Source organism: Notolabrus celidotus, chromosome 20 (genome assembly GCF_009762535.1).
Source record: "Notolabrus celidotus isolate fNotCel1 chromosome 20, fNotCel1.pri, whole genome shotgun sequence".
Lineage (NCBI taxonomy): Eukaryota > Metazoa > Chordata > Actinopteri > Labriformes > Labridae > Notolabrus > Notolabrus celidotus.
This window is the reverse complement of record NC_048291.1, coordinates 18,219,172-18,244,471: the sequence shown is the minus strand read 5'-3', so window position 1 is coordinate 18,244,471 and position 25,300 is coordinate 18,219,172. Positions and strand designations below refer to the sequence as shown.

The 25,300-nt window shown below is 37.4% G+C and overlaps 2 protein-coding genes across 2 annotated transcripts in view; both read left to right on the top strand.

Annotated features, from left to right (window-relative positions):
• smg1 (SMG1 nonsense mediated mRNA decay associated PI3K related kinase) overlaps positions 1-9,296 on the top strand; it is a 77,102-nt gene extending 67,806 nt beyond the window's left edge. Inside the window, 13 exon segments of the mRNA XM_034711469.1 lie at positions 139-348; positions 725-809; positions 812-861; positions 1,895-2,047; positions 2,180-2,359; positions 2,721-2,772; positions 2,775-2,947; positions 4,759-4,834; positions 4,837-4,969; positions 5,067-5,167; positions 5,706-5,882; positions 6,353-6,459; positions 8,048-9,296. Of these exon segments, the coding sequence (XP_034567360.1) occupies positions 139-348; positions 725-809; positions 812-861; positions 1,895-2,047; positions 2,180-2,359; positions 2,721-2,772; positions 2,775-2,947; positions 4,759-4,834; positions 4,837-4,969; positions 5,067-5,167; positions 5,706-5,882; positions 6,353-6,459; positions 8,048-8,125 (1,575 nt within the window). The 3' untranslated portion in view covers positions 8,126-9,296.
• Positions 9,297-10,633: 1,337 nt separating this feature from the next.
• Positions 10,634-23,987, top strand: hao1 (hydroxyacid oxidase (glycolate oxidase) 1). The gene is made up of 8 exons (XM_034711806.1): positions 10,634-10,937; positions 14,521-14,672; positions 15,365-15,635; positions 15,857-16,029; positions 18,145-18,236; positions 23,187-23,345; positions 23,566-23,635; positions 23,815-23,987. The coding sequence occupies exons 1-8, from the start codon at positions 10,801-10,803 to the stop codon at positions 23,880-23,882; spliced, it is 1,122 nt and encodes a 373-aa protein (XP_034567697.1). The 5' UTR covers positions 10,634-10,800; the 3' UTR covers positions 23,883-23,987.
• Positions 23,988-25,300: the final 1,313 nt, after the last annotated feature.

Below are 25,300 nucleotides of genomic sequence, written 5' to 3'. Positions count from 1 at the left end.
TATTAAACTTTGATAGACGCACCTGTCATTCTAACTACTCATTGACCCCAAATGATTTCAAGTGTCCAAAATGTTCACCACATAGCACTGAGCATCAGACCGGCTATCTTGACTTAAATTACTGTCTTGGTTCTGAAGGTTTCTCTGGATGAGCTTTGCAAAAAGGCAGTGGAGCAGTGCCTGGCATCAGGTCGTGTTTCCCAGCTGCTGCTTAACAGAGCCACAGTGCTGGCCTCCTCCTACGACACAGCCTGGAAAAAGGTTGATCTGATGAGAAGGATGGATGCCAACCTGGAGGCTGCCAAGGCCAGCATGCAGAGGGGCCAGCTGCACATTGCTATGTTTCAGGTACAGGCAGAGTTGTCTGGATGATTCTATTTGGAGTTTATAATTGCATTTAGAGGAATCACATGTCAAACTTAACCAACCAACTTACTTGTACTTATAAATAAGAAGTAAATGTTTTGTATTTGCTGACATGGATGACAAAGGTCACACATGTGCCAATAGAACCAAAAGAGCTAAAATTGAAACTCAACACATCTCACATTTTTGAGCTACACCTGCAAGCTAAAATGTTAGGGTTAGATTTGTCATAAAGCATGTAAAAAAAAATCTAGGAAATGAGTCCTTTTACATTTTTGGATGTAGAAGGTAAAAACAACTCTGCTTTTTTTTGTTGTTTGTTTGTCTGATTGTTTATTTTGCTTGTGTCCATGATTAGTGGCAGCATGAGGATGTTCTGGGCTCAAGTAGTCAGCCTCTAAGTGTTAGCATTCCTCCTCGCTCTGTGATCCTTGGCAACATGAAGAAAAGCTGTACAAGTTGAGCCAGGATGAGGGAGCTATTGTTTCTGTTCAGGTTGGTATCACTGCAAATAGACCTTCCAGTACAATTTATCGTCAATTAGAAAATCATGGAAGTTGTATTTGACATTTTGGACTGTTAAGGGAAAATGTATTTTTTTAAAATATGCTTTGTGATGCCTTATTCGACCATTTTCTTGTTGTTTTAACTAATGAAATAAACCCTTTAATTTTACCTTGTATAATCAAAACTCAATGTATCCCTGTAGATATTTCACCACTAAAGCACCACTCTTAAAGCTCCACTTCTCACCTCTGCCTTATGCAGTATCAAGTGTTGCAAAGCTAATTGAGTCGATTTTGAGGGCTTTAAGGTTTCCTTTTTGAATTGAACTACTGAAATAAATGAACTTTTTCACTATATTCTAATTTATTGAGATGCATCTGCATCCTAAAGGTTGAATTTTTCAACCCTTTGTAGAATATATGGAGCTCACCATTTCTTGTCTTTTGTATGCACATAGGTAAAGATGACATGGCACACAATTCTGAAAATGTTTTGATAGTATTTAACTGATTACATAGTAGACTTGCTAATTATGCAACAATGTGGCCACAAACCTATGATAGAAAAGTGAAACCATGTATTTAAAAGCATGCTTGACATTGACTTTAAAGTTTTTTTTTGTGGATGAAATGCGTTCTACATCAGTTGTATATAATTGCAGATTTATTGTTATCCCCACGCCCTCCCCACAGCTTTTAATGCTCAAAAAGGACACCAAGTATTTCTAAAGGGTGTCATTTACTTTTGTCAAAACCAGGGCCCAGGAAAGGATATTTGAAATACTTAAGTCAAGGATCCAGTGAACAAACTAGTTACAGAGAAAGGATGAATGAATACCAAAATGTGGTTTATAAGCCATTTGAAGCCTTGACACTCTTCCAACAAACTGTGACTCAATAATTGCAGTTACTGGTTTGTTCTTAAAGCGGTTCGGATTTCATTGAAAAATTCTCAATATTCTAAAAAATGTTCAGAGAAATGAGGTCCATATCTTATTTTGTTTGACTGCTGGGTTCCACAGGAGAAGCTGGCATCACTGGAGGCTAGCATTGAGCAGCGTCTGAAGTGGGCTGGTGGAGCCAACCCAGCACTGGCCCCTGTCCTGCAGGATTTTGAGATGACCATTAGAGACAGACGAGCCATGGTTGCCAGAGAAAACCAACGCATCAGCCAGGTAATGCTACTAACTTGATCATAACCAAGAGATCATTTGTAAAAGACTAATCTCTCTCTTATTTGTCGCATAATTTGAAGGATGACTAATTTCAAAATTGAGTACCAGATTTTCTTGCTCTGTCTTTTTCAGGTCACCTTCTTGTGCTCCACCATCCTGAACTTTGAAAGCCTTCGGACCCGATCGCCTGAGGCACTCAACATGGATGCAGCTCTGTTTGAACTGCTAAAGCGCTGCCAGCAGACCTGTTCCTATGCAGCCCAATTTAACACCACAGTGTCTCCCCTGGAGCTCCAACTACTTCACAGACTGGTGGGTTATAAGTTGGACCTGTTCACTATATTATTGTAACAAGAACTGATCTCTACTAATTTAAATAGTCCAGTCAGTCCAGTCGGTGAGGTACTTGTCAAAAGTACTCGTGTTAGCCACAGGGGATGCCGAAGAACCCCGAACGGAAGCTAGGCTATCAACTACTCTAGACAGGATCAGTGCTACCATGTAGTTTAGCTAATTTTAACAGTGTCAAGCCAAAACCACTGTTCTTGGTGTAAGTGTACACTCTATTTAGAACATTTTCAGTACTTCATACGCCATCAGAAAGCCAACTTGTTTGTGTACTATTTTCGGAATGCGTCACATGCGTGTTCTTCTGCCTTATTTATCACTACAGACTCCATTACTGGACCTTCCCATAGGAAAGTACCGATGGCTGTGCTGTGCCCAGAAGAACTGGAAGAGGAACTTAGCATTGAGCAAAGGACTCAGGAGGAACGTGAGCAGCAGCTGGAATCTTGTGGAGAGTCACTGCAGCTTCTTGTTGACTCAATTAAGACTATTCTTTCCAACCACAACCGCCAGCTGGCTGACGTGAAACACCTGCTGAGAGCAATGGCTAAGGTACATTTTAAGTTCATTTACTTCACACATGTAAATGACTTTCAATTAGCTTGCAAAAAAACGTTGTCTCTTTGGGAAACACAGCTGATGTCACTATTCCAAAATACATGCTCCCTCTCAAATTGCTCTGCAAAAGGTCCAGATATTGGCCCTCATTAGTCAAACATGCATATGACTGACAACTGGGTGTATGGCAATTTATCAATCTGGAAGTAGGTGGAGTAACCTTTAAATCCCACACCAGGTCTCAGTTCGTGTATGCAAGTTATAATTAGATAGTTAAATTAGATGTGAAAGCTAACATGTATTTGACATTTTATTCTACCTCTACCAGCTTTCAGCTGATGTCTTTTCTTTATCGATTTACTTTAAAATGTAGAGAAGCTGCTTTCAGTACTTGTAAACATGATGTTTTTCTAATTTCCGGACATCTACTGACTAAACTGTGTTATACTACTTTCAATGTCTAACTATACATGTTTATGTATGTGTTGAGCTTGAACTCAACCTATTGTTTTAAAATAGCATTGAACAATGTTAGATTTTTGTGTTTATTTGCAGGCTGTACATTAAATCTGAAATATGGTACACTGTTAATTACCAGCTAACTTCCCATCAAATAAAGTTATTATGATCTGGTTTTGATTAGGGCATTGTTTCTGTGCACCCCCGTAATGAAGGCTGTAATCAGCTTTTATGTCAACAAGGTACAGAACTTCGTAGCTACTTAGAACTTTTAAGAACTGTGCAAATTAGCTGTATATGAAGGATATTAGTTTTTTTGGTGGGGGTTTTCCCGGCATCACATCATTTTTTTTCTCTCGGTCCCCTTAGTTTGTCAGAATCAAGATTGTGTTAAAACTGAAAAAATATTAACCCTCCTGTTGTGTTGCGGGTCAAATTGACCCTTTTTAAAGTCTGTTTAAGGTAATCTATGCCCTCCAGCTAAACCAGCTAAATACAGCATAAAAAAGTGACAGAAGAGAAGTTAATTTATCAACATCCCTTCATAAAAAATATATATATAAACATTTAAAATACAATAAACAAAAATCTATGTCATGTAAAACTATTGTATTTATATTTAGGTCTTTCCAGTGTACATTAAAACAAGTTTTAACATTAATTTTAATGAAAAAACAAGTGAGCTATCCTCCTTGAACCATGATCTGTGAGAATTAAAGAACACTAATGGACTAAATCTTGATTTAAATGGTTAGTAATGGAGTTAATAATTAGATTTTAAAAAATGTGTATTGGGATTTTTTGGGGTTCTGACACTTTTGGATAATGAATATGGCCCGGGTCAAATTGACCCAGGAACACTTCTGTTCCAGAGAAACAAACATAACAGGAGGGTTAAAGCCTTCATGCAGGAGTATGCTGCCTGACAGAATGTGTCACATAAATTAATCACGTATATAATATTTAAGTTTTATATTGTTTTATCAGCCTTGCAATTGCACACATGGAAACTAGTCATGTTATGAAAAACTGCACATTAACTAGGTTACTTATATGAAGCCTAGGCATAATCCTGCAGTGCTTAAAAGTTGCCTGAACAGAGGTCATACATTTAAAATGAACCGAATTGGCGTCAATAGCACCTTTAGAACAGAACATTATTTTTTAGTTAGTTTTAAAGTAATTTTTAAGGAAAATCCTGCTCGTCCTGTCCTTTTTTTTTTTACCATTACGATGATTATTAAACACGTTTGTATGTGTACAGTGAACAGCGCATGTTCAGGTAAGATGTGAAAGAAAATATTGTTACCCCAGTTGTCATACTTTGTGTTAATCCTTCCATACAGGATGAGGAGGTTGCATTGGCAGATGGTGAAGAGGTTGCATATGAAGGAAGCGTTCGTCACTTCCTATTGGAGTACAAGCATGGCAGGACAATATCCAGCTGGTTTTGTTTACTGTGGTCCAAGCCAGTGGGCAGCCTCGTAACCTTGAGCACCTTGAACTGCTGGAGGAGATTCCTACTACCCTCAAAGAACTGCAGCGCCAGAGCCAAAGGTACTCACATATACAGTACATGTACTCTTATTTCAAAGTATTTCATAATCTCTCCTGTATAACACCTTTTTTTCATCATTTGTTTCTGCAACACTAGTGTGTACAATGGTCTGGTGGGCTTTGCCTCTCCACTGGTGACAGACAGAGAGAGTGAATGTGCCAGTCCTGTTTCTGCAACACAAACAAGCTTTGCAGCAGGTATGGGTGTACAGGAATATACACAATTTCTTCTATCACTCATACTTAGGATCTTGAAAGGTGGATGTTAAGTTAATGCAATCCTTTTCTGTGTAAAACCAGCAGCTATATGTAATTACAAAAGATTTAACGGATTTAGTTTTCACAAAAGGAAAATCAAGACCTCCATATTAACATCTAACACTAAAAAAATGTTTCCTTTTCATTCTGCATTACAATCACAAAGTGAGCAACCACTATGTGCCACTAGGGTCAATATTAGATGGGGCACAGTTGGAGGATACTTCAGAAATGGTAGAAAACAGTCTAGCACATTAAAGGCACGCAGTTCCTTGCCTAATTCCTGTAGCTCTTTAGGACTTGGTTTGAAAACGGGCTGTAAGTGATTTAAGTCAGCTTAATCATATCTGCTGTTTTTTTCATATGGAAGAATCAACCACCATGTGTTTAAGGCAAAGATGAAATGCATTTTATATATCTGTGTATATCATGTGTATAATGGTAAAGAAATTTTAATTACAATGTGGTTTGACTTCAGCTGTTAGATGCAGTGGGGTGAAGACCCAGCCGGACTCAATGTCCCAGAATGCCCGCAAGACTCTGCAACGTAACCTGGGAACTCCCAATGATACCCCACCCAACACTCTGCTGATGAACAGCAAGGGCCTCAACCCTAGTCCAAAGAGAGCCGTACGAGACCCTAAAACAGGACGAGGTACTTTTTTACCTTCTAATCTCAATGACTGCTTTCTGATTTATGATTAAGAATCCTTTTTATTACCTTACTTAATAAATATGGGCTTTCCTGGAATGTAATGTTGGATCTATTGGATCAAAGTACCAGGTATTTGATGTCTGAGTTAAAGCAGTTTGAGTACACAGATACATCCCAATAAATTAGAATATTGTGGGAAAATTAGGTTATTTCAGTCATTCTATTCAGAAAGGGAAATTCATTCATTATAAAGATTCAGGACACACAGAGGGAAATATTTATATATTATCATCAACTGCAAGCCATAATCATCCCAATTAAAAGAAACAATTCTAAATTGTTTTCACTTTTTGAATTGAACTACTGAAATAAATGAACTTTTCACTATATTGAGATGCATCTGTATGTGTAATGATATTGTGGTCAAAAATCCCTTCAGTGCTTTAAACCACTCACTTGCTTGTGTACAGCTGTTCAGGAGAGGAACTCGTATGCTGTAAGCGTGTGGAAGAGAGTGAAAGCCAAGCTGGAGGGCAGAGATATTGATCCCAACAGGAGGATGAGCGTTACTGAACAGGTATCACTAAAGACTCTGACTTGTGGAAATTTCAACTTGTCAGTTAAAATATTTAGATACATTATCCCTTCAGTGTTTACTCAACAAAATAGAGCAGCAATTTTAACTGTGACACATTCATTTACATCTTTATTGTGCCTATTTAAGATTAAAATGTAATTGTGTCCATTTGTTTTCTTTTTATTGCCCTGAGCTAGTTTAAAGTCTTATACTTTCAAGATAATTGTAGATGTATACAATTTTGATTTGTCTACTGCCTTAGATAATTATTTAACAACTCAGTAGTAAAGATAATTGCACATTATTTTGGGGCCATGAAAAAGGAATGATCTGTTACTATTTCAGTCTTAGCGATTTTTGCTTTTACGTGCATTTCTCAGCTAAAAAATCTACATTTCTATGAACTCTAACAACTAAAGCTAAATATGTTAAAAGTGACATATCATGCAAAATCGACTTTTGAATGGTTCTCTACCTGAAATATGTGTCCCTGGCATGTCTACAAACCCCCCGAAAATGAAAAAAATCCATTCTGCCCCTGTTCTGATTTCTCCACCTTTCTGTAAATGTGTGCTGAAACGAGCCGTTTCAGTTTTCAGTGTTTTTTCTTACGTCACAATGACATCCGGTCTGTAACGGAAGTCAGAGTTCGGAGCTTGTTCAGCCCATAGACTGTACAAAATACAACTCAACCCCTCCTCCGTCTTTCATTCCCTGCACACATGTGTGCTAGCAAGGAGCTTAGGAGGGAGGCATGCTAGTTGTAGGCTATCTTAATAAACACAAAGGTCGATTTTACTCCCCACGTCTGCAGATTTGAAGATCTAGTGGATGATTTTTATTTTTCATTGAAAAGTGCTAACGCTAGTTAGCATAGCCACATAGCTACATGTTCGTAGCTGTGTCCCAAGACACACGTCGACATACTGACAAATAAAACAACAAGAAACACTAAATCTGTGACCAATGGTTCAGAAAGGTCCTGCTGCAGGCGCGTCTCCGTCAGGATCAGATTCTGGATCAAATTCAGAGGGTTGAAGTAACTCGGGTCTGTGAGCAGCCGTGTATATTCAGCCAACATGCAAACATTAGATCAATGTGCTGGAGAGCCGAGGCCACATCCACTTCCTGAGGGGGCGTGGTCAGAGAGCTCATTCTCATTTAAAGGCACAGACACAGAAAACCGCCTGTTCTGAGCAGGGCTGAAACAGAGGGGTTTACAGGCATGCCAAAATATGATTTCAAAGTGTTTTTTTTGAGGAATAAACTTTAAAGACATGTTTTGGGGACCTCTTAGACCAATATATTTTGATGAAAAAAGCGTAATATGTCACCTTTAACAGATTAGGATTAACTCCTGCTAAAAATAATTAAAAGGTGCAAGAAGAGCCTTTTTTCTTTTTTAAGCTGTCAATCTTTTCATGATACTGAAAATGTTCAAATACTTGTACATTTTCAGCTATGCTACCTTCATACAAGCATGCATTTTGCAAGTGAATATGTAGTCACGTTAACCTCAATTTGACTGAAAACTCTACAGTCCCACGGTTTACCAGTGTGTTAATAAACTGTGCTTTTTTTTTTTAAGGTGGACTTTGTCATCAGGGAGGCCACCAACATGGACAACTTGGCCCAGTTGTATGAAGGTTGGACTGCCTGGGTGTGAACTCTATGCTGGTTCATGTCTATGATCCAAAGAAGGCTTGGAGATCCACCAGAGGTCCAGTGGGTCTGGGATGTCGCAACAGCAGCACCAGGTTACACTGGGGGGAGAAAATGGGAAGCGGATGCTAAGTTCGCCCTGGCAATCTCCGGGGGTAGCGACCTTGTGGCACCGTTGCAACCACACTCCCCCAACCATCGGCGATTGGGCTAAACAGCGCTAAGTGAGCCTGCTGCCATGCATTCCTTTACAAGGTTTGATTAGGCAAAGCAGTGCTGAATGGGGGAAAAGAGGGTTAATGCCTTCTCACCCTCGACTCGGAAATACCTTCTCCCCTCGCCTGCGTCGCTCTCTTCCAAGTTGAACCCATAAACACCACTTTTGAGCCAATCAAACTCCACCTGAGGGCAAGATGAAGCGAGAAGGGGGCTGTTTCCCTCTGAAGCATAAAGCATGCGCTGTGGGTGGGACTTCAGTGGGACCAAAGCTCAGATGGATAAGGCATTTGCAAAGCCACATTTGATTTTTTGAATCTTTTCCTGAATGGTCTTGCAAGATTGATTGGCCTGTAGGTTGCTCATTTGGGCAAGAATAATAAGAAAGATTTGACAGGATTTTTAGGCTACATGGATACCCTCCTGAAACCCAAAATGAAAGAGAGAGCTGAAAACAACAAACTGTGATTTGATTCATATGCCTTACAGTAAAGACTCTGACAATTCACTATTGCGTCTGATTTCCCAGAATAAAAGATTTTGCTTTTGTCGGGGGAAAAGAAAAGTTCTGTTGTGTGACATAATTTTGGGTTGCTCATTATTGAGCCAAGAACAGACAAGCAAAAGGGAAGTTATTTGGACGAGGAAGAACACCCGTCTGCTTCTTTTTCTTCTATGTGTTTCTTTAGTCTGTGTTGTGATTTGTAACTATTTCTGGTCATTTCGTTGAATACAGCTGTAGGTGTACATTTCTGCCTTTTTTGCCTTGCTTGTCAAAAGATGTTGCTTGCCTCATATGTATTCACTCCACAGCCCCAATCCTTGCATTTTATTATTCTTGACCTTCTAGTTTTACGTTTTTAGTGGGAGAAATTCATTTTTGGTGATGGTAGAGAAAGTTAATTCTTAATGCTTTTATTGAATTTTGTTGTATGCTAAATAAAACATGAAAATCGGAAGTTCTGAGTATTATATTTAGAAATAGGAATCATAAGGCCAGTACATACATACGCTGCCTTAAATTTAAAGTTAAACATTTTTTAGGTTGTTGCCTTTTCTTATCAGTTTTCAAGCGTCATCACAAAATAATTAGCACTGCTCCATATTTCAGGAAGAGCTTTGATTCGGGACAGATGACAAGATCTTTGTTTTCAATTGTGCTTAAAAGACTTTGGAATCACTCCACTGGTTAAAAATGAAGCGCAGTCACTGCTCATTACAGACTAAAGCAGAGCTTATACCAGGCATGTCCAAAGTACGTCCCGGGGGGCAATCGCAGCCCAAGGTCCATTTATTTATGGCCCCAAGCTTCCATCTTAAAACATCTCATTTATAGCAAAGAAATTAATCCCATTCTGAATCATCAGCACTTGGAATTCTGCAAGATGGCACTAAAGAAGAAACACAAGAACTCTTAAAGTTGACAGGTTTTCAAATGAATGATTTTATCATGATGTGAAAATGTTCTTGATGAACACTAAAAGTTCAGAAGACACAAAAGAGGACACAATACAAGATCAACATTATGAAATTGTGCAGAAAAGGCTAAATTTGGTGCATAAAAATTGTTCAAAAAAATTATTTTGTTCTAAAAATGTTGTCTGCTGGTCAAAAAAGTCTTAAAAACAACATGAAAAAGAAGTGTGATGGAATCCAGATTGTGATCCTGCCATAGAAAAATAATGAGACAATATTTTTCCCACATTGCCCGACCCTATTGAAAAACATTTGTGGCCCTCTTTGAAAAAAGTTTGGACACCACTGGCTTATACCATGATCATTTTCTTCTGTTGTTTTTGCTTATAGAGTGTAAAAATTAGCCCGAATAGAAGTTGAATGCACAAAAAAATTCTACACATGAAATCATAGCTGATAAATGTGCATGTGTTCAACCAGTTGTAAGATGGAAATACCTGATTCTATACAAAATGAAATGCAAAGCAATGGTTGAAAAAAGTTGAATCAAAAGCAGCTGCACTGAGATTCGTAAGCTGCACCTCTGTCAAAAACAATAACAAAGCTTGTTCTCAACTTTGACCCTGTCATGACCACTTCACAATCAGAACGTACACAGTAACTCACAACTGTGAGTGAACACTTGTATCTTAGGTTATTTAAAGAATTCATCAGCAGTTTAAACAAAACACATTTAACATGAAAATCCAAAGGTCACAACTAGTATCTGCTCTCTTTTAAACTAGTAAAAGTCTAAAGAAGCAGAGGATGCTAAGGCCCAGGTGTTTTTATAGTCATGACCAAAATAGCAACAATCCTCTGAAATTTATTCTAACTTTCATAATGTGTAGAAATACTGTGTAAATCAAGCAGAGCTAAAAAGTTTTCCAAAGCAATGTGTAAACAAGGTATCATCCAGCAAGTTAATGATTACAATATCTCTTACACAGCACTGTCTGAGTTACACTCAGTGAACTGACCGAGTGTCTTAGCATTTGAGTGGACACAATGTCAGGGAAACGTGTGTGTGTTTCAGACTTTGAGGTGGAAGCCAGGGAAATTCTTCCAAAAGCTGTGTATGATTACTACCGCTCAGGAGCTGATGAACAGCATACCCTGGCAGATAACGTTGCTGCTTTTAACAGGTACAAAACACACATGCACACATTTAGAAGTTGCTTTGGACATATTGAAGCCAAAACAAAAAAGTAAGCTGCTGACAGAAATATGTTAACTCGGTATGTTGTAACAAAACACATTTCTGTAGACAAATGATTAAATTGTTTCTGACTTTTCTGTCACAGTTGAGTTACACACTTCAGAAATGTATTGAAAATGGATAGTGGCGGATGTCAGTGTTTTTCATGCTTAACTCATTTTGTCACTAGTGTGTCGAATTTCCTTTTGAGCAGTATTTTTGCCATTATTGTGAGCACTGTTGGGGGTTCTGAAGCAGCTCTTAATTTCATCTCATCACCCTTGAAATAAATAATTATGATAATGGTTTTATTAAGTTATCCGTAAAAGACTTTAAACTCCCTTACTGGTTCAAGCTACTTTTTTGAAGGTTGAACATCCAATGTTATTTATGCTTGCACAAGGTCACACAGTCGGGTAGAGAAGGCTAACAAACGAACTGGTGAAGGTTAGTACATTTAAGTAGTTACCATACCCCCAGTTCTGTAGGAATGGGCTTTATGGTACATTTAGAGTATTTAAAGGCAATGTTTGGAGTATTTAACAGGCTGAGAAACAGACTGAAACTGATTCTGGTGCCTGTTTATTACCTTCAAATGCATACAAAACCAACAATCACTGAAACCATCTCTGTTTTTTTTTTTGTTTTGTTTTTTTATTTTATTTATTTGCACAAATAAAATAAAATACATACAAAAAAAATTAGCAAAGATAAATAATATAATGTGTAGAAAGAGGCAGAAAACTCAGAGAGCTTATTTGAAGCCTCCACCCAAACAATGTTCTTATATCAAAAATGAATTAAAAAAATACTAAATTGACACATATAAAGACAATAGTTGATACTAAAAGTAAAATAACATAAGAATATACCAAATTAACAATTAATATAAATACAGTTATTACATCAACAGAATTCAAAAGTACAAAATATGAATATGATATGCATGGACACCTACTCTATGAGTATGTGGTTAAGCATGATGCGTATAATTAAGTAACAGTGGTTAAAAGTTTTTTCAAGCATCGTTCATAACATTTTAAAGATAAACAGTTTTTTGCTACATTGGAATAAATATTCCAGAATTTGCTGCCCTGAAACGTATTGAGAATTGACTTCTACACGTAAAACATTTAGGAGGATGAAGAAATAAAGTTGTCATTCTTAATGCCTAAAATTGCTCTGGGGCTGAGTTCTCAGACCAGATGATTGACATAAGTCTGTAGAAACAACCATTGTTTTACTTTTTCATGGCAAATAATCACACTGTGATAAAAAAGACAACAGGATGAGTTTGTTGTCAGAAGACACTACTTTAGCTTGAACAGGACAAAAGAAAATAAGTATCACACTATCCACAAGGGGCCGGCAAAATCGACATAAACCAAAAGTTCCTCACAACAGCTGTAATTGCTTGCTCTTTTGTGCACTTGTACCTTTTTGTTAGACTGTTGGTAGTACTGTACTCAAGTGAAATAAATGCATTGATTAAAATGTATATGATCCAAGTTTTCTCCAGACTGTAAAAAAATGCCAGTTGATTGGCTTCTATACAGTACAGTTTAGAGCTGTAGAATATCTATTCAAATATCTATCAAAGGCTCTACTACAGTCTATGGTAGTGAGAAGAACACGCATGCCGGCCCTAAAATCACAGCAAGTAGGAGGGCGACTACATGTAGGCCCAGCTGAAGGCCTTGGTGAAGTTGCAGAAGAGCTTGGAGAAATGAAGTGACCTCCAGGTAAATGTTTTTGTGACCTGTTTTTTCTGCAACTGGAAGACTACAACTGTGCCATGCAGTATACACTGTGTTCGCCCAGAGAACTGGGAATAATAGCTTCTAAAAATTCAACATCAAGCATGCAGAGGTGAGTTTATCATGGTTGTATTGTTATCACGTTGGTGCTATAGTTTATCCTGAGGCTTAGTCTAATAAAATGCCCTTCATGCATGATAGCACTATTATTGGTTAGCTCAAACCACGAGTTGATTACAATTCACTGATGCTTAACAGAAGTAATGTTGATTTGTCTAATAAAGGTTATTTGCAGTCAGCACTGTCCACAGCACATATAACAGGGTAACATCAGTGCTGAGCAGGCTGTCAGCTTTATTTAAAGCAGGTTAGTAACCTATTTTTAGGTAGCACTGAATGATGAGTTATTGTTTGTGACTTAAAGCTGCTGTTGGTAGTCGTGATATAAACATCAGTTCAGAGAAAGATTTCGAATGTCAACACTACCCCCTCCCCTCTCTGCTCCCGTGACCCCGCCCACAACATTTTGTCGTGTGCGTTCTATGAGGAAGTAGTGGCTTCCCAGCTAATCAGGGCGACTCGACCAATCAGGACAACGGGAACGAGGGAAATAATAACATGGCTTTATACAAAGCATTGGAAAACAGAGATTTCGCGATAGTCTCAAATTACTTCACTTACTGATGAGTACCGATGGGTATTATGACCTTTTCTCCAAACCCAGCAGAAAAAAAGTAACGTTTTTGACACCATTCCTACTAACCTCTCCAAATCACGAGTAAGCATCTTCAGAGTGCTGGCAAAATTCTTACAAACAGTTTTCTTAAGGCAAGGGAATATGTTTATTCCTAAGTATTTAAAGTGGCAGACAACCGGGGTATTGAAATGATCACATTCTTCTTTACTTGTTAGATTTAAAGGTAGAAGAGAGGACTTAGTCCAATTTATTTTGAAGCTAGAGACAAAGCTAAACTGTTCGGACATACTCAAGATAGGAAGCGAATTCTTTATATCAGAGAAAAACAGAAGGACATCATCAGCAAAGAGTGATATATGATGCTGGGTAGATTTAATTTGAATTGGTGTAATATTTTGTGAGATCCTTATACGTAGACTGTGCCAGGGGCTCAAGTGACAATATAAACAGCATTGAAAAGATTGGATCACTTTGACAACTGCTTCAGGTTATTTTAAAGGGAGAAATACAAAGATTGCCAGTGACCACACTTGCAGAAGGCTTTGCATATATAGTGTTAACCATGTTAATAAAATTGAAGCCAAAACCCATATGTTTTGATACACACCATAAGAAGGGCCATTCTAGACGGTCAAAGGCTTATATATTGGTCCTAGTGTTGACAAATGTCCAAGATTCTGACTGTACCCATGCCCAAAGTTGTTGTTGTATCACCCTTTAATAGGAAGCATTTTCAATAGTACACCAGAGTGAACTCTAAAGAGCAACATGTTAAGTGATTAAAATAAAACCAGAAAGTAGCGAGACTGTTATAATCTCCTTTCCTCAGTATGTGTTTTTCGAGTCATGTGTTGATACTGTGGATATGTTCAATTATGTGTAGTACTGGCATAAAGGCAAAAAAATGTTGCTTAAGCTTACTCTCTGTGTGTGTGTGTGTGTGTGTGTGTGTGTGTGTGTGTGTGTGTGTGTGTGTGTGTGTGTGTGTGTGTGTGTGTGTGTGTGTGTGTGTGTGTGTGTGTGTGCGTGCGTGCGTGCGTGCGTGCGTGCGTGCGTGCGTGCGTGTGTGTGTGTAGGTGGCATCTTGTTCCTCGGGTGCTGAGGAATGTGTCCACAGTGGATCTGTCTGTCTCTGTGCTGGGCCAGAAGCTCAGCATGCCTCTCTGTGTTGCAGCCACAGCAATGCAAAGGATGGCTCATCCTGAGGGAGAAATAGCTACAGCAAGAGGTAAAATGTACTCCAACCATACACATTCCGGTTGTTGTATCACCCTTTAATAAGAAGCACTATTCAATAGTACACCAGTGTGAACTCTAAAGAGCAACATGTTAAGTGATTAAAATAAAACTAGAAAGTAGCGAGACTGTTATAATCTCCTCTCCTCAGTATGTGTTTTTCGAGTCATGTGTTGATACTGTGAACATGTTCAATTATGTGTAGTACTGGCACAAAGGCAAAAAAATGTTGCTTAAGCTTAGTGAATATAGTTACAAAGAATTAATCTCGAGCTGAATGGAATTTGGTTATTAGAAATAGATTAAAGATATATGGGGATTCAAATTCATAATTATGTTACAGAAAAAACAGGGTAGAACTTTAAAATGTGGAATGCAAACTGACAATATGAACTAATATAAATAAAATCAATATGAAAATATAAAAAAAAAACATTGTTTACATTTAACATGATATTATCTATTTTAGTTTGCATGCAGTGAGTCTAGAATATAACAGATTTTTACTGTCTTGAAGAACTGATGGAAATATTGAACTTTTTCCCAACGTTCCAACATACTGAAATGTACCGTTATGTGTGTCTGTATTTACTAAAGTTAATTCAGTCAAAGATTAGCCTAAAGAGATAACCTCAGTGCTCATTGTGAGTATATATTTAACACCAGTAATAATTTTCTCACTAGCATGCAAAGCAGTCGGAACCGGGATGATGCTAAGCTCCTGGGCCACCTCCACTATAGAGGAAGTGATGTCATCAACAACAGCCTCTCAATGTGGTGAAGGAGTTCTGTGGCTTCAGCTTTACATCTATAAAGACAGAGAATTGACACTTTCATTGGTTCGCCGGGCAGAAGCTGCGGGCTATAAGGCCATCTTTGTCACTGTGGATACCCCATATCTAGGTAGAAGATGGAACGACATGCGCAATCACTTTCAACTACCCCCCCATCTGAGGTAGGAACAAAACACAACAGCAAAGGCAGAATAATATGAAATCAATACCCAAATTCCATCTTAGACACCAAAGATTGTATGACACCATCCCTTACTAACTCTTAACTGTGTGTGTGTGTGTGTGTGTGTGTGTGTGTGTGTGTGTGTGTGTGTGTGTGTGTGTGTGTGTGTGTGTGTGTGTGTGTGTGTGTGTGTGTGTGTGTGTGTGTGTGTGTTTCCAGCATGTCTAACTTCTCATCAGCCTCTCTTGCTTTCTCCGAGAAGAACTATGGCAATGACAGTGGTTTGGCTGTTTATGTTGCAAAAGCAATAGACCCCACTCTATGTTGGGATGACATCACCTGGCTGAAAAAACAAACACATCTGCCTGTGATTGTGAAAGGAGTGCTGAATGGTATGGACACACAGACACACTAAGTGCAGGGCTTTGTCACATGCTCGCATGATTATTTCATGAGAGTCACAAGTGTACAAATGTGTGTTTTGTAAGTAGTGGATGTTGCCAGACTTTCAAATGCACATATTTGCTTGTGTGTTGTTTTTTTGTTTTTCAATCAATCAATCAGTCTTCATTTATATAAGGTATATACACTGCGTTCCAAATTATTATGCAAGTTGCATTTTTGTGAATATTTTAAAAACTATATTAACAGTCATTTTCAAATTTGTTCAGAAGTCAGATAGTGAACATATTTCTTTAAATGTGTGGTTAAGATTAAGATAAGCTTTTCAAAGTACGCCGGCTGTATTTTCACATAAATGCAGAATCTGCAGAAATGAGTGTGCCAAATTATTATGCAAGTTGGTGATAAGAGCATATAACTTATGAAAATCTAAAACTAGGCACCTTTTAAAAATTTCTATTGATTAAAAATAATAATATTTACTACAACTGTATTCAAACTTCAACAAAAACAAAAGTTTTCTTTATAGTTGTATATAAAATAAAACTGTTAATGTCTTTGAAACATTTCAAATCTAAAGTGTTTCTCAAATGTCCAATATAACCTCCTTTCTTTCAGTGAGGGTCAGAGGTCACTGGTAAACAGATTTTGTGAGGTTTCTGATGACTTCTCTGCTGCCACAGTGTGCTGCACCTTGTATGGCTTTCCAAAGATGCTCTTTGAGCTGTATTTCTTGCCATCAATGTAAATAATCTTATTTATTATTGACCACAAGTTCTCAATCGGGTTGAGATCAGGTGAGCCGGTTCATGAGACGATCATCTTCAAAGCCCTGATTTGCCATCTTGTCCTGGGAATAACGTGAGGCATGTGATGGTGCATTGTCATGCATGACGTCTTCTTCACTTTAGCTGATTGACTTTTCCTCCATGGAAGGACCTTTTACACCATCCTGAACCAAGAAAGGACCAACAAGTTCATAATTAACAAGGACAGCCCAGAACATAACACCACTACCGCCTTGTAGACATTGTAGTTGAGTTGGAGCAGCATGGCCACTTGAAATCCACTCAGATGCCCACTCATCTGGTCCATCTAGGGTTGCCCGGCACTCATCAGTGAATATAACTTTGGAGAAGTCTGCCTTCATGTATTGCTTATCACATTCCAGTCGTTTTTCCTGATGTATTTTCTTCAGTGGAGGTCTTTTCGCTGCCTTTTGGACCTCTGCATTTGTCTTAGCATCCTACATCAAGTAGACTTGGGTACATCAACGAGCCCCACAGCTTCAAAAATGGCCTGACTGGTAGCTAAGGGTCTTTAGCAACCTTTAATTTGATTCTTGACAGTTCTCAACTTGATAATGTTCAACAAGTTTTTTCTACTCAGGGTTTTCTCACATCCTGACTATTTTGAAAGTATCTTTTTATGGTTCGGTGGTCACGCTTTAATTTCTTGGCTATATCATTGGTAGATTCCCCCTTGCTCAGACTCTTGACAATTTGACTCGTTTCCTCTTTGGTCAGGTCACTTTTCTTGCCCATGGTCAAAGTTGAATAGGTCTTGCATAATAATGTGGCACAATTATATACGCTTGGTCTGTGATAAATAATATGAGGAAGCTTTGTAGATTCAAACAAAAAGGGTTTTGTTAAAGCACAAGCCCTTAAATACATCCTACTAAAACACAATTTTTTTCTGAACATCAGCCTTCCAGATTTTCAAGAAAAGGTTACCTGCATAATAATTTGGAGGGGTGGAAGTCCCTTAACGCCTCCTCTTATGTTAACATGCAAAAAGCCTGAATTAATAGAGAAAGTTCATAACCAGCTCCATGGTACCTGACATCTCTACCTGGAGCTTAAGACTTTGCTGAGCCACCTTACTCAAAAAAAGCCAGGGTATGTTAAGCTTGCTTTGTGGTGTACCCCTTAGGAGGCAGGTGAAAACTATATGGGATGGGGCACACATTAACACTGATGAGACAACACACAAAGGCAGAAAAGTAACATAGTAGGGAGGAGTGACAAATTAAAACAGAAAAAAAGATGGCTCAACCATCAAATGTGAATATGTGAGCAATGAGTATGTTTTTATTTGTTCAGATGAGGATGCTGTCAAGGCAGTGAAGTATGGTGTTGATGGCATCCTGGTATCCAATCACGGAGCGCGACAACTGGATGGTGTACCAGCCACGGTCTGTGTATTTTGTGATATGTATGTGTGTTTTTGTAGATGCTTGTTTATATTTGTCTGGTCTATATTTTAAAAAATGGTCTTCAAAAATGATCAAATTGGGCCTCATTCACCAACCGCTCTTAAGAACAAATTGTTTTTTAAAACCCATTTACAAAGTTTCTAAGAAGATTCTGACATTCAGCAAAGTTTTTGTCTGGGATTTGTTCCTAACTATGATCAAAATCCAAGATCACTTAAGATCGCTCTTACACACATTTGAGTGCTGGCATGTTGTTGGATAATGTGTTTTCCTTCTTTTCGCACCTTTATATGATGAAGATATTTTACAGATATATGATTTAATCCACTTTGATTTAAATCAAGCAATTTTTATTTTGAACTGCAAAATGTTAAATTATGAATATGTAATAAGCAATCAGGTAGGATTTATAAAAAAAAATCAAAATCCGAATAGAATTAGCTTTACTGGACAGATATAGACCTACAAACATGAAACGTGAAATAATAACCTGATGTAAAATGTGTCATAAGCCAATAATATAGGCTACTGTATAAATAATATATGATGAAAGGCAAACTTATTCTCACCACCAATAATAACTCATCTTCGCACACGGGTATTTAATGACTAATCTGTGACATGTCAATCATTTTACAGTGACAGCTTTTAGGATAAAGTCACTGTCCAATCTATAGACTGTATAAATGATGGACGTAGTATCTGTGACATCACTGATCAGTTTCTGAAGCGCTGTTTTGAGCCAAATCGGCGGCGGCAGCCATATTGCTGCTGTCGAGCTACTGTGACGTAAAGAGGCAGAGTTTTAGCCTCCTAGCCAAGCTACAGTGTTCTCGCCTGTCAATCAAGTCAACTGTGCCTCTCATTGGAAGACTCGTAATCTCAATATCTTCGAAATTGCCATGTTGGAAATAAATTCACCCCCCGTACAGTGTGTGCCAATCGAGAAATTAGCTATCCAGACTACACTCTCCTTTTGTACCAGGCTGTAAACATGTTCATTTCTGCTGTAAAGATCAGCTTTTTTGAATTGGTTTGTATGTGGTTTCCGGTACTTCCGGAGCCAGCCTCAAGTGGATCTTCAATGAACTTCAGTTTTTAGCACTTTGGCATTGGACTCATATTTTTAGACCGGAGGTTGCCGCTTGGTCCAATCAGATAAATTATTGGACAAAAAGTGGAGAAAAGTCTCGTCTCAGGAAATTTCCCCTTCAGACTTGAGATCAAACTTTGTATTCGCTTCATCTGCTCTGTCCTTTTCTTGTCACAGTGGGGGGTTTCTGATGATGGCGTTCTTTATTTATTTTTTTATGAAATTTGTTTATTAGGACAGTTTGACAAATGTGTTAAACACTTGGAATAAACAATGTCTTATAATAATAATAATAATAATAATAATAATAATAATAATAATAATAATACAAAACAAAAACAAAAACAAAAAAATGACCAATAAAATAACAATACAATTATATATATAAACATACATACACATAAATACATATATACACAGACACACAATAGTCATAGTAATAACAACAATAATAATAATAATAATAATAGCCATAACAATAATAATAATAATTAAAGCCGCAAGCGGCGATGAACGGGCCCTCGTACATCTGCAGCCGCCGCCTACGCGAGCTGCCGCCACACGTAAATTGCCGCTTGATATTTGCCGCCGCGTGATGCGAAAGCAGGATCTGATAGTATATGCTGCCCTAGGTGGTGCAAACGTTCCAAGTTTTTGGCAGATTGCCAAGAAAACCTCCAAACTTGACAGTGTGCCACGGCCACAATTTTAGTCTGAACAGAATTCCTTTTATCATTTTTACATTTTCAGATTGAAATCTGTATGTGCGTTGATGCACTGCCTGATAGTTAGCATCGCCTGTTCTGGCCACTGCCTGATGATTTTTGGAGATTTGGGCATTTGAAAGTCTTAAAAAAACATTTCTTTGGTTTATGCAGAGACTTTTGCTTTAATTTGAATGCAAAGTTATTTGGAGAAATGTTTTGGCGGTTTGATGTTAGTGTTTTGAAGGTTGTTTTTACTGTCCTGGTCAATAGAATGTGAAATACATGTAACATGTGTAACAATGAGCGTTGTTCTTAGTGTTACTTTGGATAGCAGTGATGTGAACCTTATAGTGTTCATATTTATGTATTAATATGTTTCAGTCAGAGATGATATGAAACAGACAGATTTTTAGAAAACAGACATTTATTACCAATTTTAAGAAAAACTCAAAGGAAATACAAATAAGAGCATTTGAAATATATCAAAATAATTTTGCCCACAAAAACAATATAACACATTAATACCAGTAATTTACATGTCCAAGAAATAATATATTACCAAAAATGAAGAAACAGCTTATACACAACAGTATTTGTACATTTTGATCTGGTAAGTGGTTCATCAGCAAGGTGCTGGCATCTGATCAGGTGGCCTCATGGTGAGTAAGCTTGTCTGTGGGAAAAGCAACTAGACATATTATCAGGATAAATTGTATATTATAATGTGTGATAAGAAACGCTAGAATCACTTGCACACAATTTGGTATATGAATGAAATTTGTAGGAAAGTATCATCTGCACTGTAAGATGGACCTGCTTGTCCTTCTTTGTCATCTATCCAGTCTGCATCCACTGAAGAGTTGAAACATAGAAAGATACATTTGGCAATGATGTTTTGCATGGAAGAGTGTGCATTGTTTGTTTAATTGTGTTGTTGTTGTGTTGTCACACTGCTTAGTTCAAGTTGTAGGGATAGTTTGATAATACCAATGTTTTATCATGTATTGTTTAAGCATTAATTAGTAACTACATGAATTGTTTTTGAATCAAGGATAATGAAAGTACTTACTTCCTTCGGCAAATGCTTGGACAAGCATTTTAGTTTCCTCCATTTTGTTTTGTAATTTTTCCTGTAACTTCTGGATGGTGTTGTCCTTTATTTCCAGATGTGCAGCTTGACTCATCACAACAGATTTTTGCTGCTGGATCTCCTTCCTTGCATATTTAAATGAGTTCTGCAGGACTTGCTTCTCCTTTGCATCTTGATGCCCCGCCTCAACACATGCCACGCCCACAATTTTAGTCTGAACAGAATTCCTTTAACACTAATTTAATCGTCAATATCTCTGCTATAGAATGTGCCTTTTTTGGACTAAATCGGAGAAAAACTCTAGGAGGAGCTCTCAAAAGTATGCTCCCTTATTTGGGCGTCATTCTTCACATTCAAAGCTGTATGTGTGTTTGATGCCCCGCCTCCACGCCAGCCACGCCCACAATTTTGGTCAGAACAGAATTCCTTTAACAATAATTTAATCGTCAATATGTCTGCTATAGAATGTGCCTTGTTTGGAATGAATCGGAGAAAAACTCTAGGAGGAGCTCTCAAAAGTATGCACCCTTATTTGGGCGTCATTCTTCACATTCAAAGCTGTATGTGCGTTTGATGCCCCGCCTCGACGGCTGCCACACCCACAATTTTTGTCTGGAGATAATTCCTTTTATAATTTTTAATCTTCAATATGTCTGCTATAGGTTGTCCTTGGTTTGGACTGAATCGGAGAAGTGCCTTCGGAGAAGTTAACGAAAGCACCCTTATTTTGACCAACTTTGCCCCGTTTTTTATGTTCAAAGCTAGGTGGCGCTCTTCCTGTTGAGTTTGGGATATGGGTGCAAGAGGCTTTTTTGTGCGTCCTGATGTCATTAATATGCGTAAAATTTTTCAAGCATTTAGCTCAAAATAACCCTTATGGGGAGGGGTTTTTGAAAACTGTAGGGGGCGCTAGTGAGCACATTTTTTCGACTTTTTTTGCGAAACCCATAAAATGTCGCAATTTTTCCCTGGACTGACGAGTGTGGTGGATGAGGTGAAATTACGTGCATTTTAAAGTCACAAAAATCCCTTTTTTTTTATTTTATGCCCCGCCCCAAAGTCCGACATGCCCACATCTTTCGTCTAAACGGAATGCCTTTACTTTGTATTAATCCTCAATGGGTTTACTATAGAATGTGCCTAGTTTGTATGGGGCGCCGTTTGTAAAGTTGTGCACACCGAAATTAACAGCAACATTTCTCCACATTTAGCTCCAAAACGTCATAAAAACGTAGAGTGATTTTTTAAAAGTCACTTTTTTATCACATTTAGAGAAATATTTGTGATCTTCTTCACATTTCATTTTGTTGTGAAAAATATATTAAGTTGAAATAATTGTTAAATCCAAATGCTAAATCTAAATCTAAATGTTAAATGTAAATCTAAATATTAAATCTAAATCTAAATGTTAAATCTAAATCTAAATATTAAATCTAAATCTAAATATTAAATCTAAATCTAAATGTTAAATCTAAATCTAAATGTTAAATCTAAATCTAAATGCTAAATCTAAATCTATATGTTAAATATAAATCTAAATGCTAAATCTAAATCTAAATGTTAAATGTTAAATGTTAAATCTAAATGTTGCTCTGCGATCCTAAATATTTAGCTGATATGCAAATTCACACTGCAGCCCAGCGGAAATACCAAAATAAAAGCTTAGCAATAGCAACTTAGCTTGTTCGTACCATAGACTGGGTGTTATTTTTACCTGTAGGGGGCACTACTGAAAATTTTTTTTTTGAGACCTATAATAACTTGCAATTTTCACCAGACCCAATGAGTGTGCAAAAATATCTGCGCTTTCATTAACGTTCAGGGGTCCAAAACTGCAATCTCCTATAATATGAAACCCTTAGGGTTACAATAGGGCCTTCGCCACCATCGGTGCTCGGGCCCTAATTAACAAGGGGAAAAAAAATGCTTACATTCAGGGAATAATACAGGGATCTCTTAGTATCTATTAATTTATTTGTTGAAATGTAATTTATGTAACAATATGAATATAACCAAAGTTAATTTATTTGTGTACACAGCTTGATGTTTTGGAAGAAGTGGTGAAGGCAGTAGAGGGTCGTTGTGATGTCTACCTGGACGGAGGAGTGAGGAGAGGGACAGACGTCCTAAAGGCTATAGCCCTTGGAGCAAAGGCTGTCTTCATTGGCCGACCAGTGCTGTGGGGCCTTGCCTGTCAAGTGATGCTCTACATTTTTTATCTATGATCACATATTCCTAGACATCTCTTTGATGCCTTTTAAATTCATAAATATATTTAAGGACTTGTTTATTACAGTAATTGCATTTTTTTCAATTTTGGTGTGCAGGATCAATCTGATGCACTAAAAAAAATAGTCTCATAGTTTTAATACACTTTTAATACACAGAACACAAAACATATCGTATTTTTGTGTCTAGGGGGAACAGGGAGTAGTTGAAATTCTGGAACTACTAAAAGAGGAGCTGCGACTGGCTATGGCTCTGTCAGGTACAGAACACAGACAAGGAATCTACAGTTTGCAGTTTGTCTATCAAATGTTTTTGTCAGGCATCTCTCTCTCTCTCTCTCTCTCTCTCTGTGTGTGTGTGCGTGTGTGTGTGTGTGTGTGTGTGTGTGTGTGTGTGTGTGTGTGTGTGTGTGTGTGTGTGTGTGTGTGTGTGTTGTAGGTTGTCGTTCCTTATCAGAGGTGAGCAGGTCCCTGGTCAGAAGAGTGGAGTTTGCTTCCAGGATGTGAGACAAGAAACTGTTGTTGGAAACTGGAAACATTCTGATTATTTAATGTGCTGTTTTGCCCAAAAAAATGTAATAAGATGAAATGGCTTGGGCACACATAATTACATTTGCAACAGAAAATTATTAAAGCAAATGATAAACAGTAAAGAAGAGATTCTACTTTTGATTGTTTTATAGGTAACATTAGCAGCAGTGTCTCACTGAATTTACTAAATTTCCCCATACTATAATTTCCATTTATATTTTTCTTTATGGAAAACTTTATTTTCCCATGAAGCCTGTTCCTTACCCCCAGTTTTGAATTTGGCACTTTCATCCAGTACTGCCACTTCTAGATTTAATTCTGTAGCTCGACTTTTTCAGCATACTGGGACAGTACCGTTTACTGTCCTCTCCTTATTACATTTTCACTTGGCAATTCATAATCGCACCTAAAACACATGGAGCACTACATGATGCTCAGATCCTTTTTCTGCGTCACACGGCGCTCAACTTGTCTGTTTTGCCCACTGTCAAATTGACGGAAACTCACAAGGCTTAACAAAACCTAATAAGTTAATTGAACTCAAAAAAAAAATTGAAACTGATTACGTCTACATGATACTAACTCAATCTTGTAAGTACAAAGAAATTGAATTTTTGAAGTACAAGTTACATAGGTATTTTAATTGTCACTAACTCAATTTTACAAGTAAAATTAACACTTTTTACCGATTAACTTTAAATTTATTTTTTTTCTGTTGACATTACAAATAAGAATGAAGTACTACAAACTCAAATTTGTTTGTTTAGCTTTACCATAATTATTTTATGTTCTCTGTAAGTACTTCTTTACATAACGTTAACATGACTTAGTTTAATTAAGCTGTGCCAACTTCCCTATAATAAAAAATATCCTTGATTCCAACTCAAAACAGAAGTTTGAAGAACTTACTTTTTTTTAAAAAACTGATTACATCTTTTTTTTTAGTTTCTTTAAATCAAAATAAAATGAAGAAAAAACTTTTTTTTTTCCACAAAAACGATTAACTGTTGCAAAATAAATTTGCTCAAAGTTGAATTTTCTCTCAAAAAGCAGGAAAAAATTTAAAAAGTGAAAATTTTCACCTGATGTTAAAAACATGTAAAAACTAATGACTGCGGACTGGAATTTGAACAATTGGAAAACATTTTTTTGACAGAAACAATGACCGCCGACCTGTCACAAAACTTTTTTTTTGCTCAAAGTTGAAATTTCTACCTCAAAGCAGAAAAAAACATGAAAATAGTGAAGATGTTGTTTCTGATGTGAAAAACATGTAAAATGTTATGACTCTATATGGTTTTTGGAACAATTGGAAAAATATTTAGTTTGACAAAAATAATGACCTCGGACCTGCTGCAATTTTTTTTTGCTCAAAGTAGAAATTGTGTTTCCAA